General features: G+C 48.2%; 1 protein-coding gene across 1 annotated transcript; it reads left to right on the forward strand.

The window, feature by feature from the left end:
* The first annotated feature begins 2393 nt into the window (after nucleotides 1-2393).
* Nucleotides 2394-14421, forward strand: TADA1 (transcriptional adaptor 1). Its single transcript, XM_081122386.1, has 8 exons — nucleotides 2394-2923; nucleotides 5766-5857; nucleotides 6381-6446; nucleotides 7721-7818; nucleotides 9190-9399; nucleotides 10578-10729; nucleotides 12380-12542; nucleotides 12968-14421. The coding sequence occupies exons 1-8, from the start codon at nucleotides 2466-2468 to the stop codon at nucleotides 13118-13120; spliced, it is 1392 nt and encodes a 463-aa protein (XP_080978512.1). The 5' UTR covers nucleotides 2394-2465; the 3' UTR covers nucleotides 13121-14421.
* Nucleotides 14422-14793: the final 372 nt, after the last annotated feature.

Below are 14793 nucleotides of genomic sequence, written 5' to 3' on the forward strand. Positions count from 1 at the left end.
ATGTACAAGTATTGTACAGTCCATAGCTTCTAAATATCTTCTACCTACATTACAGATCATCCCTCTTCCTTCTGTTCCTTAAACATTTGTTCCTTTATTGGAAGACTCGCAAATGCAGGGAAAGTGTTTTGATCACATTAATACAACAATTCAGGTATCAAAACATGGTAAAAACAGTGCTCACTTGTCCGTGTTCTCAGGTAGCTTAGGTAAATTTTATTCACCAGAATCCCTACATGCTTTCCACTTCTCGGGGCCCTAGGACTTCAATCACCAAGAGTTTCTGAGAAAGGGAAAGTATAGTCAACTCCCGGTGGGTCTGGTATGGACTGAAGGTTTGCATCTCCCCAAATTCATATGTTGTTAACCCCCAGTGTGGCTGTGTTAAGTGTATTTGGAGATGGGGCCTCTGAGGAAGTAATCAAGGTTAAATGAGGTCATAAGGATGGGGCCCTGGTCCTACAGGATTAGTGTCCTTCCAAGTAGAGACAATAGAGAGCGCCCCTGTCATCCCCACACTGAGGAAAGGCTGAGTGAGGATAGAGAGAGGTGTGGCAAGAAAGAGAGGCCTTACCAGAAACCAAATTTCCTGCCACCTTAATCTCAAACTTCCAGCCTCCAGGACTGTGAGCAAATAAGTTTCTGTTGTTTAAGCCGCCCAGCCTGTGGTACTTTGTTATAGATAACATCCTGAGCAAACTAAGTACAGCTGACTCTTAAACAACACGGGGTTAGGGACACTCACCCCCCGGACAGTCAAAAGTCTGTGTTTTGACTGGCCCTTCGAATACCTGGTTTGAACCAACTGCAGAATGAAAACAGCACTTTTGATCCCTGGTTGGGAATTGGGGGTTGGGAATGTGAAAATACTGTTTTCCATCCATGATTGGTTGAATCTGCAAATGCGAAACCCATGGATACGAAGAGCCAGCTGTATTTATTGAAAAGAATCCGTGTATAAGTGGACCTGCAGTTTGAACCCGTGTTGTTCACGGGTCAACCGCACTTATAAAGCTTCAGGGGGTTTTAAGCTGGGCCCACAAATAGAACTGTTTCAACCAAACTTCTCAATGTAATCCTATGTAGTTTATGCATTTAGGAGCATTATTCTAAGAAGGGCTGCAACGCTTCACCAAACTGCCAACGAGGTCCCATAAATAAGGTACAGAAAAAGATTAAGAACCAATTTACCTCCTCTGACAGTCATAAAATAAATCCATCTGGTCTCGGGCAGCTTGCCTCTCCAACAGTTTTTAACCATAAGTCTTACTAGGCACTAATACATTCTGGTCTATACCCTTTAACTATATTAAAACCTGTACATCGACACAGATACAGATGAGGAAGAACATTATATAGAATTGTCTAAAATATTTAATTCTAGCAGACACATCTATGCTAAGTGTGAGACACTATGTAACATATAACCATATACATGTACCAAATGTACCACATAAGTATTACAAATTACAGTGAACATTGTAATGGCAAGTTCAACAGGGCAACCAGAAGTGTCAGTGCTTTAAGGCTGAGCTCTCGGGGACATTCCAGGAAAGCAGAGCCACTGAGCCTGGCAAGGAAGCAACCGCCCGCCTGCCGTCGGGGTTACGTAAGAAGGCTAATGACCGATGCCAGTGAGTGGGGTAAAGTCATCAGCACACTTCTGCTGTGTGAGGCAGTGGTTTAGAAATAGGTCTGAAGAACCTACATATCCTACCTGAGAGAAGTAATAATAACAATCTCCAAAATGAGACATCTCACAACTCCATCGACACCCAGTCCTACTTCCAAAAACACCAGTGCTTCATAAATACAGAACTGGGAGGAATTAATCAAGCTGGAGCCAGGCTTTCAGGGGATACGTCTCTAAAACAGCCATATGAAGATAAACATTTGGGATGGCTTTCCTTTTTATAGTATTTGTACCAATTATATTTATAATCCCAGAGGAGCACTAACTTTATGCACAAAGTTTGTTACTGTATCGCTTCTAACAGAAACAATGAAAGCGATCGATCTAGCAACTAGGAAACGACTGTGGCGAACATTCCCTCTGCGGGGAATTTGGCATGCGGGCATTCAAGTCAGATTAAAAGGACAATGTAATGCCAGAGGAAAATATATCACTATAGTAAGTTGAAAAACCCCACCAGCATTCACAATGGAAGTACAGTAGGATTCTCAGTTATGGGGCATGGGGGAGAAATCTCAGTTAAAAGCGTCTGGGGATGGTAACACTTTCCCTTTCTTTCCTTTGAGCCCTGTATTTCCCCATGTTCACAGTCACTTCATCCGCTCAGCTCAGCAAGTTCTGTTATGTGCCGGGCGCTGCGCCGGCAGCCGGAGTAAAGCAGGTCCCGTCCCCGCGGAACTTGCCTCTTCGTTGGAGAAGGCGTAAAGTCAACAGGGTAACTCCACTAAGGGGCACAGCGGATGACCAGCGCTCGGCGAAAATGTAGCAGAGAATGAAACCGGTGCAGCGCCGACCTGACGGCCGGGAGGGCGAGGCGCTCGCTCCCGCGGAGGACCGAGCTGCGAGCGGCGGGAGCCTGCGGGTGGCGGCGGGCTCGGAGGGCGGGACGCGCCAGCCCGGCAGGCGGCGCTGCAGCCCCGCGGGTCGGGTCACGTGGTCTGAGGGCGGGGCGCGCTGCGCCCTCCGCGGGTTTGACTCCGCGCTTTCCCTTCAGACGGGCGGGCGGAGCCGACAACCAAACCGACGTCGTCCGAGCGTCGGGGGGCGGGGCGCGCGGGCGGGCGCTGGCTGGCCTCTGGCGCGAGGCCTCCGCCGCTTTGGTTTTTCGGTTGAGTCGCGGGGCCCGAGTCTGCGGTCGGGCCGAGAGGTGGGAGCAATGGCGACCTTCGTGAGCGAGCTGGAGGCGGCCAAGAAGAACCTGAGCGAGGCCCTGGGGGACAACGTGAAACAGTAAGCGCTGCGGCGCGGCCTGCGGCCTCCGGCGGGGCTCCCGGGCGCCGCCGCCGAGACGCCCGAGGCGGCCCGCTCCCGGGCCTGCGCAGCCTGGCGTCGCGGGCGGCGGGGCGGGCGCCGGGCCCTCGAGCTGCGGGCCGGCTCCCTGCCGCCCTGGGCGCCGCGCCTCCGCCCGGGTGGGCCGGGGCCGCGCGCCTCCCCGGGCGCACGGCGGGGGCGGGCCCGGCGCGGGGGCGGGGCGCGGGAGCCCCAGGAGGGCTTCCTGGAGGCGGAGGCGCCTGTGGACGGAAATTAAGGAAGGCAGACAGGCCCTCCGGTAGAATAATGGGAACGGAACGCCTTTTCAGCGCCCTAAGTGCCTGTCTCATCTAACCTCGCAGCAGAGCCAGGTGTGAGCCAGGTGCAGTTATTCCCATTTGATAGGCGGGAAGACGGAGATCCAGCGAGGTTAGTAACTTCAACTAGAGAGTAAGTCGCAGCAGGATTGGGACCCTCGCCCCTGCTTCCTGGCTCTGATACCCGATGAGTTGGTTGCAAAGGGCCCCACAGGTGCCCAGCCACACCTTCCCCAGGTTACAGCAGGGGACGGAGGACACCATGGGGTCAGAAGCCCTGAGAGATGCTGTATGGTCAGTCCCCAGTGGAGTGTCATATTCAAATAGGTGCTTAATTTTTTTGATGACTTTGTCATGTGTTACTGATTTCCTCCAGGCGCTTCCTAGTCACCCACTGACACTCATCACCATCATCCTCCCTTCACGGAGGCTGTCAGACTTGGGTTTTGGTATTGTTGAGGAAACCAGCCATTTGTTTGGCTAGGAGTGTACAGCAGGTCAGCACAGGGACCGGGACTAGGGAGTCAGTCCTCCAGCTCTCTAGAGCCAGTGCCAGTGCCGGCTGTTTGGGCGAGAAGGTTTGCCATTGGAGAAGGTGGACAGCGTGGTGGTGGGACAGCTTCCCCGCAGAGCCGAGGCTTAGCTGTGAACCAGCTCGCACACCAGACAGGAGTCTGTCTGCATCATTCTTGTAAACTAGTGACACGTCTTTCTTGCGTTGGATAGAACAGGATGGGAAAAGAGCTTTATTTCATTTCCTAATTGTTCCTGTCCTTAAAAAATAAAAAAAGGCCCTAAGTGTCCACTGTTGGGAAGTTAGTATCAGTACTGAGTGTGTGACTCTCAGGTGAAAAGTGGTGGCAAGCTCTGGAACTAAACTCATTTGGCCGTGGAGTGAAATGGGCCTGAGGCAACTTTAGACTCCATTAAGGCTGTGGATTTTCTCCTGGAAAAAAAATGTGCACGAACCCAAAGCTTTGGCTGCAACTACATCCATCCATGGCCGGTTACATGCAGAGATCTATGGCCAATTACATGCAGAGGTCCTTGGCCAGTTACATGCAGAGATCCATGGTCACATGCAGAGACCCGTGGCTGGTTACATGCAAAGATCCATGGCCATTACATGCCGAGATCATACTGAGACACCGGGAAGCTGATCCATGAATAGGAGGAAGCCCTGCTTGGGGCGTAATAAGGCAGTAGGGCATTAAACCATCTGGTTGAGAAAGCTCTGTTGGTTTTTTTCTGTTAGGAACTCAGAAAGCATTAGAAAGTAAGCAGGTGTGAACTGAAAGTGATCGTGAAACTCATGCTAAGTAATTTTTAATCCTGTTTTATGACGAGGGAGCAGCTTCCTTAAGCACTGAAACAAGGGGTGTGGATGTGAAAACTCATATATTTTTCTCCTGTTTCTAATGATGTTATGTTAGAAAAGGTTGAATCTTTTCTTTTTCTACCAGTCAACAGTTATTTTTATGAGTAGCAGTTCATTTTCACTTTAAAAACCACAGCTTCTGATATCCACGGATATTTTCTTGGTGGTAAGCTGTTTTAGAAACCTGTTACTTCAGCCAGTTAGATTAAAACTGGACTCCATTAGAAAGGAAAGAGGTCACCCAGAAGCAGTATTAATGACCACTCCCCAACCCATAAAATACACACATTTTAAAATACAAATCTATTTAGAAATTGAACTATAATTGACAGTTAATATTATGTTAGTTTTGGGTGTACAACCTAATGATTCAGTATTTGTAAATATTGCAAAATGATCATCACACAGTAAGTCTACTTACCATCCATCACGATGCATAGTTAAAAATGGTTCCTTATGTTAAGAACTTTTAAGATCTCTCTTAGCAACTTTCAATTACGCAGTACAGCATTATTAACTATGGCCAATAATACTCTTAAATATAAATCTTAAATGCAGGCTTCTGAAGAGCAGGCCTCTTAGAAGGTGGCAGTGAGTAAAGAAAGGTACAGCTGTGCTTTTGGCCATCTGGCTTGTGGGTCCGATTCTGTGACTACATGTCAGTCCTTTTATGGAGGACTTTCCTTCCTTTCTCTTCCATTGGTATTCTGATCACCAGGTATGTTAGTCTGCTGGGCGGCCGTAACAAAGTACCACAGATTGGGGGCTAAAACACATTTATTTCTCTCAGTTGTGGAGGTTGGAAGTCTGACATCAAGGTGTAAGCAGAGTTGATTTCTTCTGAGGCCTCTCCCTTGGCTTCTCTCGTCTCTCTCTGACCTATCTCTTGTTATAAGAACACCAGTCACGTTGGGTTAGGGCCCACCCTGACAACTCCATGTTAACTAATTATCTCTTTAAAGGCCCTGTCTCAACATACAGTCACATTCTGGGGTAGAGGAGGGAGGGGACTCAGTCCCTAAAGCTAGAGAGTGTAAAACGCCCTTCCGTGGGAGTCGGAGCAGGTTAGGTGAACGTGGGAAAGAAGCAAAGCCCGAGGTTCTCAATACTGTCTCTGCCTCTGCAGATACTGGGCCAACCTCAAGTTGTGGTTCAAGCAGAAGATCAGCAAAGAAGAGTTTGACCTTGAAGCTCACAGACTTCTCACACAGGATAATGGTAAAACAACGACCTGGGGAGCTACCTTACTGTTCTGCAGTTTTCCCCGATTAGCCATAAAGTCTTTTCACTTAAAAGAATAAAATTTTGGTTTTAGTGATATATAGGTCCTTTCAGTAATGTGGATATTTAAAATTAAGTGTAGCCCTTGCCCGTGTGACGCAGTGGTTAGAGCATCAGCCCGCATTTCAAAGGGTTGCGGGTTTGATTCCAGGTCACGGGCAGGTACCTGGATTGTAGGTTTGATCCCCAGCTCCTGTCGGGCGAGTGCGGGAGGCAACCAGTTGATGTGTCTCTCTCACATCCATGTTTCTCTCTCCCCCCCCTTCCACTCTCTCTAAAAGCAATGGAAAAAATATCCTTGAGTGAGGATTAACAAAAAATAATTAAAATAAAATAAAACTAAGTGTAAAGAATGGCAGAACAGGGGATGTCCAGAATCCTTAAAAGCTAAACTAAATTAATGGTTTCTTTGCATTGCAAGTGTCTTGCATTTGACCCGTGCCGCTCTTCCCTTTTTCAGTGCATTCTCATAATGAGTTCCTCCTGGCTATTCTCACCCGGTGCCAGATTTTGGTGTCTACACCAGGTAAGAGAGCTGCAATACTGGCTGGGATGTCAGGCAGCGACACCTTGAAACACTGGGCTTTAGCCTCCTGAAACAGACACCTGTGTTTGCAAGCGCAGTGTTCTTTGAAGGGCTCAGAGAAAATGTTATTATGTAGGTACAGATTCTTTTATAGGACCTTGTTAAAGCAGGTGCTCCCCCTCGACTGACATGGACTTTTGGTCTTGACTCCCCACCCAGCTGGATTTCAGACACTGAAGTCATGAGAAGTGGGGAAGGGCAGGGCGTCCAGGATGAAGAAACGGAGATTATCGTCAACGCCAGGATTCATATTTAAGAATGTGATTCTTTTTAGGGGGAGCTGGCAGAGGCCAGCCGTTAAATGGGGGCTCCTCGGAGGCCAGCATGCAGCACAACTACCTTAGTAAATCCCAGAAATGTTGTCCCTTTAACTGGAGTCCTCCATGCTCTCTCCACCTGTTTAAGTACTGTCTGGATGGCAGTGAGGGGGGCTGGCCTCATGGCCAGTGGACTGCCTGGGAACTCAGACAGCCCCGTACTTGGCTAAGTGGCTGTCTGAGCAGGCCCCTGCATTTTTGCTCTGTATTGAGCCCATCCTGGGGGAGAGGAAGGGTTTGTGTGGATGACTTTTGAGTGGAGACCTTCCACCAGTGTTTTTACAGATCCCTCCTGGTGCCCACTGCACTCACCTTCTCCAAATCCAGATCCTTTCGGATTTCTCCTGGGCAGGTTGACTCTCCCACCTTATTGACCAGCCCGTTATTAGATCCCTTGTGTTGGTCCACTAGCCTGGGTCATGGCCAACACGAATCTGCTCTGTAAGTTGGCACCTTTTAAGCCCATCCTGGAAATTTGTTGAGGTCTCATCTTGCCCGCCACTCACTATCCTTGTCTCTGCTGTGTGTGCCCCTTATTTCCTCCGTTACCATTTTTAGTGGAGTCCTGAGAGAGAGCAGGTGAGTGCGCAGGCTCAGTTCGCCGTCTTGAACTAGAGAGTCCTGGTCTGATTCTGTAAAACTGCTGCAGTGAGAGTAGCTAAAAATGTAGAAAACAATCTGTCTTCCTAACAGAATAGTTTTGGTTCCAGCTACTAAAAGAAGGGGAGGGAATTTATGATTTTGGTTAGAGAAGTAGAAACAGAAGACCTGAACTTAAATAACGATTATTTACTTACATTACTTGAGCATTCCATACTTTTTTTTAGCCCAAAATGAAAACACTTAGCAGTTACCGACTGTCATTTTCTCTTACGGCCATTTCTTCCTGCCTCCTAGAGGGTGCCGGTTCCTTGCCCTGGACTGGAGGCTCCGCAGCCAAGCCCGGGAAACCGAAGGGAAGGAAGAAGCTGTCCTCTGTTCGCCAGAAATTTGATGTAGGTTGTTCTTCAGCAGATCTGGGTAACGACTGGTTTACATTTTTAAATGAATATTAAGTTACTGGTAATAGAGTTAGAAAAAACGTGGCATCATATGGGGAAAAGGTATTACTGTTTGTGAAGTCAGTGAGGTTTTCAAAGCTTGTGACTTGCAGGTGCCTGAATTTTATAATTCTGGTTTGTTCTTGCATGAATATTAAAGTTCTCATTAGTATTGGTGATTTTTTAGTGATTCAGAAGCTATGCCTGTTCTTTCTCTGAATTGTTTTTCTGGAGTGACTTCTTTTCCACGGTCTGGAGCCTGCAGTCCTCTGGCAGGAGCCTGGCAGCACCTAGCGGGCCCCAAGGCTTTGGGATCAGCAGAGAAGGAAGGCTCAGAGGCATTTAGCTATAAAATTTGTACTCATTTTAAGAGTATCCTTTTTCCAGTTTATATCTAGGGAACAGAGTTTCCCAAAAGTATCCCTTTTATAGATTTTGACTGGGTAGATAGCTTTATGGATTAACGTCAACAAACATTTCTATCTCCGCTCTATGTTTTATATCAGTTATATTCCATCTGGAGGCTTGGGGAGCCGCAGGGAGGCTTACTTGGTTCAGACAGACATATTTGATGTAAAATGCAGATATTTTTCCCTGGAAAATGGAAAAACAGCAAGTGTTGCTTTTTTAATATAGACTTCAAGCATAGTCGCTACAAAACGTACATTGGGCTTAAACAAAAGCTACCAGGGCAGGTCCCCCGCCGATGATGGGGAATATGGTTGGGCTCTCGGAGCCTCCCAGAGGCTGAGGCTTTCCGAGCGGAAAAAGGTTGAGGAAAACGATGTTAAGTAATGAGTATGATGGCGTCTTAGGAAGATCATGTGGAGAAGTGTAGGTGGAAGGTGACAGTAACTAAGTAGTTGCGCAGTGTGATCTTGGACCCTTTGCGCTCAGGTCTGTTGTGGTGTTAGCTGGGCTCCTTGGGGCTTAGCTGAAGGATTGATTCTACACCTGTACTTTGGGAACCTGCTTGCAGAGTGTGTTGAACATGTTCTCACTTGTTTGAATATAGTTTTGAACCTTCTCCCTAATTGTTATTTTTAGCGGAGCCACGTCTCCTGTAATTACCAAGATACTTATTATCGAAATAGTCTGCTGTGCACTATAGCATCACTCCCCTCAATCCTCGGCTCTGCTGTTCCCATGTCACGCGTGTGAATCTGTGACTGTACATAGGACACGTTGCTGTTCTGGCTTTTTACCCCTGTGGCACAGTCTTGGTGGCATGGCTGTGGGCTGTGCAGCCCAGGATGTTGGCTACTCCTGTCTGCGTCTCACTACTCACCGCTGGAATGAATAACTTTGAAAGGTTTTCTTACTCAGCACAGATTCCAGCCTCAGAACCCCCTCTCGGGAGCCCAGCAGTTTGTGGCAAAGGATCCCCAAGATGACGATGACTTGAAACTTTGTTCCCACACAATGATGCTGCCCACCCGGGGTCAGCTGGAAGGGAGGATGATCGTGACGGCGTATGAGCACGGCTTGGACAATGTCACTGAGGAGGCTGTGTCAGCTGTGGTCTACGCAGTGGAGGTTGGTTTGCTGGTGGCAGAAACAAGGTTGTGTGTGACGAGCTTGTGTGTGTCTTCGGAAGTTGCTGCTGTGAGAAAAGGTTTGGCATCATTCACGTGGTTTTCTTCTGAGGGGATGAACGTGTCACATTCCAAATAAGTGCCTTCGCTTGACCGACGAAGCTTCCGAAGAGTGATGTGTGTGATCCAGTGTGTGATTTATCAACGGGAACAGTTTTCAAGGGGGAAAAATGAGATCAAGAATCCTAAAGATTAACATCATGGGGTGTTGTCATGTCTGGCATCTGGAGAGCGTTAGACTTGGCATCTGCACAGTGGGGTTCTTGTCTCAGACACGTTCGTTCATCTACTTGGTTTTTTCATTTAGTTATCGGACCAAATTATACATGGGGGTCTGGCGTGCACAGATACTGCAGGGGATGTTGGGTCACCTTTCAGTTCTCTGGGTCTCCCTTTCCTCACCTGGACCTCAAAGATTTATAAACATTAAATGAGTTCCATGTGTGGAAATTATAAATTGTACCATGAAGTGCTGATGGGAGGTGATCTTCCTGGTGAAATTGCAACAGCATCCCTGGTCCCGCTAACAGCAGCAGGCTGGGACGAGGCCTGTGTCACACTCTCCAGCCCCCCCTTACCTACTTGGTGCTCATGAAGGTGAAGAGAGAGTAGACACCAAATATTTCGCGTATGTCCTGTAGATCTCTCTACTGTTTATGTGGCCTCAGAGAGAGCCAAGTTTCTTTTCATGGAAGGGTCTCAGTGGACTGGGCCCTGTAACCACGAAATCCCAGATCTTGAAACTCTTCATCCCATTTTAAAGCAAGTTTCAAGGTGGGTTGCCTTTTTTGGAAAAAAATATTCACTTATTTTTGTGTTTTTATTTAAAGCCATCTGAAAATCATTTTTGAGAGAGAGGAGCCAGTTTAGGGATGCAGAAGCTTTTAAAGTAAATTCCATGCAGAGCAAGCCCATCTGAAATAGAACGAGCTCCAAGCAGCTCCCTCTTCCCGGCACCCCTCCCCGTCTGGCTCCTCATGAACCTTCACTTGGTCCCAGCACGTGCTGGCCGCTCCCCATCCATCCACTGAGTGCCTGTGAGTGTGAACGGGTCAGGGGAAGTTTTAGGATTTGCTTTTATGGGACTTCATGCTATTTTTCTCTTTTTTGTTTTTACAGAATCACCTTAAAGACATATTGGCATCTGTTGTATCGAGAAGGAAAGCGTATCGGTTACGCGACGGTCACTTTAAATATGCCTTTAGCAGTAATGTGACCCCCCAGCCGTACTTGAGGAACAGCGTCGTGGTCTACAACAGCTTAATAGAAAGGTACTGAGTGCCTGGCTTTGCAGCCACCCCTTCTAGTTGGGGACACTGCCCTGTGTAAGGACTGCCAGCAAACGGTCGGGGTTTGTGTTTCCATAAGTCTAAGGTACCCTGGGGAGCCGTATGGTTTTACTTTCTTGTGCCGGAAGTAAAGCTGCATAGTTTGGCTGCTGCGTGGGGTCTAAGTGAGTGTCCTCCATTTTCTGAGACTCCCTTGGGGTAGCCCCTGCCTGGTGGTGGAGTTGGAAGTGTGGCCTGTGTCTGTTGGGTCAGGGCCGGGTTCCTCATGGCAGGAGGAGTGGGTCCTCTGGCTCCTGTAGCTGTAGCTCAAAGGAGTGGCCTATGCTGGCCGTGGTCAAGATGCTGCTCCTGGAGCCCACCGTGCAGATCTGGGCCCCTAGGACTCTAACACCGGCATCATCCCTGTAGGAGGTGACTTGGCTTACCTGCATCCAGGCATAGTCTGTGTCCACACCGCCACTTCCCACAAAACTCTGTCCAAATTTTAAGCCTTTGGGAAAGAAAAATACTGTGAGTTTCCTAGTGGTAACTGAAGTGACTTGCATGTCTCCAGGTGCTGGACTCTGTGCCTGGTCATGTGGCAGGGAACACAGTGGGATTGGGAAGGCCCGCGCAGGTGATGCAGGTGAAGAGTGACAGGCGGGGAGGTGGGACATCAGGGGTGTGAGGAGCTGAGAGGTGGGAGAGACATTGTTGGCTCCACGGGAGAAGCTGTGCCAGCACCCATTCCTGCCTCTCAGACCTTGACCGAGGGCGCACAGGCCCACATCAAAGGGCAGCTCCTTAACCTAGGCTCACTGTTTAGGTTACACAGGTGATGATGCACTTTCTCAGTCTCCTGCCAGGCTATGTTTGGGATTTTGTTCTCATTTGTAAGTCATTCTTCTAGAGAAAAACCAAAAAGGGGGCTCTGTGTGGTGGTGAATTCTGGGGACAGTGTCTCTGACCTGGGAGGCGTCCTAGCTGCCCTCTCCCCTGCAGCCATGTGCCCAGGGCTCCGGCTCAGGTGGGCGTGCTTCTGGAGCAGGGCTGCCTTTGGGGCCCGCACCCATGCTCGGGCCTCACACGCTGTCCACCTTGTCACCTCCTCAGTGTGGCTTTGCTGCCTGTGTGCTCTCCACAGTCGCATAGGTTCTGTCCTGTGTTATGGTGCAAAAATTATGCCCAACTTCCTGCTGATTGTATCTGGATCCTATTTTGGCAAGTGGCTAGATCTGGGTTTCCCCACCCTGCACTTTTGCCGTGGCCACCTTTGCACGGGCCACGTTTTCTGGTGTATTTTTCATGACCTGTTGGCTCCAGTCCCATCCACCTTCCTCTCCTAGTCAGTGTTTTCAGTTTCATTTCCCTTGAATTAAGGGCTATTATGTTTTTTCAAATAGAAGCTCTTTAAGGGCAGGGAACAGTTTGGCTTTGTATTTGGAATATAGTTGCTCTACATCTTGTTTCCCGCCTGCCAAATGGGCTTCCTTTAAAAATGAAAATTCCAGACACTTCATGTATACTAGCTAAAAAATAATTGGGTTCCTATTTCCCTTTAAGATCTTAATGAGCTGAATCCCTGCAGTGCATGCCTAGCTCGCGGATGTCTCCTCTGGAGTTGCCTGGAGGTTTCTAACACTCTGTTTTCAGCCCTCCAGCCTTCCCTGCTCCTTGTACTGGTCAGAACCCAGCTTCCCACCCACACCCTGACGATGCAGAGCAGCAGGCTGCACTCCTGCTGGCGTGCTCTGGGGACACCCTCCCCGCATCCCTGCCTCCCGTGAACATGCACGACCTCTTTGAAGCTTTGCAGGTAACTCTCAGCCCCCTCAGGGTTTCCTAGATTTGCGGGTGGGCTTGAAGTTTCCAAGTCTGCAAAGGAAGGTGCTCAGGAGCTCGCCCACTTCCTGGCCTTTTGTTTCTCAGATTGGATTGTTTGCTGGTAAAGCCATTCTTCCCACTTTGTTTTGGGCCTGGAGTTCTTCCTAATTTCTTCCCCCTTCCCCCATCCCCACCTCCCCGAGAGAGGGAAAAGGGAAAAGACACTTGTTCCCTTACTCCTGTTTCAGAACCTCATTGCTTTGTTTTCCGTCAGCTGGTTTGGGACTGATTAGCTTCTGGCTTCAAGTTTATAGGTTTGTGTGTCTTATGTGTGAGTGTTTTGTGCGGCTATAAACCTACATGTTGGAAAAGTCAGGAGCCTGAAGTGTAACTGGGACATGCTTGTGTCTGATCCAGGTACACAGGGAAGTCATCCCCACGCACACCGTGTACGCCCTCAACATTGAGAGAGTCATCACCAAGCTCTGGCATCCCAACCACGAGGAGCTGCAGCAGGACAAGGTGCACCGGCAGCGCCTGGCCGCCAAGGAGGGGCTCCTGCTTTGCTGAGCCACGCTCTGCTCTGCCGAGTCATGCCCGGCGGGGCGCAGCCGCAGCACATGCATTGATTATTGAGAATTGAATGTCTTTGGGGTCCACACTTCAAGACTGAAGTGGATGGTGTAAATATAACCTTTCCTATGGAAATGTGATGTTGAGTGCATTTTGTGTTGCTACTGTGAAGCCATTAGTAGAGATTGACTTTGCGAGGGACCCACATCTGTGTGTGGCCATGTCCCCAGTAGGGTGGATGCTGGTAAAACTGCCTGCGGTGGGAATGGTCAGGCCCCTGAGGTTCAGGATCCTGTGGTCTGCGTGTCAGGTAGGTGACATCCTAGAACAAAGACGCTGTTATAACTTCGCCCCTGTGATCTGTGTGCTCATTGACATTACATGCTCTGTATCCGGCAAGTCTAAAGTTTCCACCTTTCTCCTCAAAGAACTGTGCTGGAATTTGGCTGAAGTAATGTACACAGTGTTAAGAATCAGATGCCTCCTTTAGTGACCAGTTTAATTTTTAACAGATACAGGCAGCACCCTAAAAATTCATTACAACTCCATAGGATGGCTCAGAAAGGCTGTGCTATTAGACAAAACACCACCAAAACAAAACTCTCAGAATGTAACTAATCAGCCTCATACAGCATCTCATAACTCGTTTCCTTCATATAGTTAATGTGCCTGAAGACTTTGACAGGCTCATCTATTCATTGTTCCCATAGGATGTTTTAAGTTTATGTGAACATGTTGCATTGCTACTTGGTAATTCCCCAATGCCTATGAAATACCTGTTTCCTTTCAGATGATAAAGTGAAAGTAACTTATGTTGGGCAGTGTTACTGATCAGCAAGTTTTTTTAGAGACCTGTTGCTTTTTACTCAGCAGTGTTGGTGGGTATGCAGTTGACCCCTGAACAGTGTGGGTGTTAGGGGTGCTGATCCCTGACGCCGTTAAAAATTTGCTTATAACTTATGACTCTTCAAAACTTAGCTGTCCCTCAGTATCTGCGGGGCATTGGTTCCAGGACTCCCACTGATACTAAACTCTGCGGATGCCCAAGTCCCCGATAGAATGTGGTGTAGATCAATGTCTGTGGACTCCCAACCGTGATCTTAAACAGTCCGGGTGTTTACTGAGGAAAATCCTTGTATACAAGGCCTGTGCAGTTCAAACTTGTGTTGTTCGGGAATCGGCCGCATTAGAATGGGTTCTGTAGGTTTAGTAACATTTGTATAAATATGTACATATGGGTACCTGGCTCTGTGTATTTGATTTTGTACCGTAAATGTGACAAATAAACCTTTTGGGAGAAAACTGTTTGTTTATTAAACAGATAAGAAACACTGTTTTCTGCAGAAACATGAAAAGCCCTTAGCAAGACGTTTCAGAAGAATATTCTAGATGAGGAAGATTAAAAAGCAGGGTCCAACTAAGGTGTGCCCTTCTGTGATCTGTAGATTAAATAAGATTAAAAAGAAAATCAACAGCTGAGTTTCCGTTGCTGGCCCAGTCTTAAAAGCCCTGTAGACTTTCAGATGAGCTAATACTTAAGTTCTTAGGGTTTGGAGGAATTTGAGCCAATATCTAACCCAATGTGTGGTCTTGTTTTGGACGATGCACACCTGGGCCTCAGTGCTATGGATGAGCTCATTTTCACGCTCCATGGATGCAGAGGCAGTGGG

Source organism: Miniopterus schreibersii (assembly GCF_964146895.1).
Source record: "Miniopterus schreibersii genome assembly, chromosome: 19".
NCBI lineage: Eukaryota > Metazoa > Chordata > Mammalia > Chiroptera > Miniopteridae > Miniopterus > Miniopterus schreibersii.

Excerpts from the sequence above, each read along its gene's own strand:
- TADA1 (XM_081122386.1), top strand. The coding sequence starts at position 2,466 with ATGAAACCGGTGCAGCGCCGACCTGACGGCCGGGAGGGCGAGGCGCTC. Across the intron at positions 2,924-5,765 it reads CTGGGGGACAACGTGAAACA|ATACTGGGCCAACCTCAAGT; the intron begins GTAAGCGCTGCG and ends CTGCCTCTGCAG. Across the intron at positions 5,858-6,380 it reads ACTTCTCACACAGGATAATG|TGCATTCTCATAATGAGTTC; the intron begins GTAAAACAACGA and ends TCCCTTTTTCAG.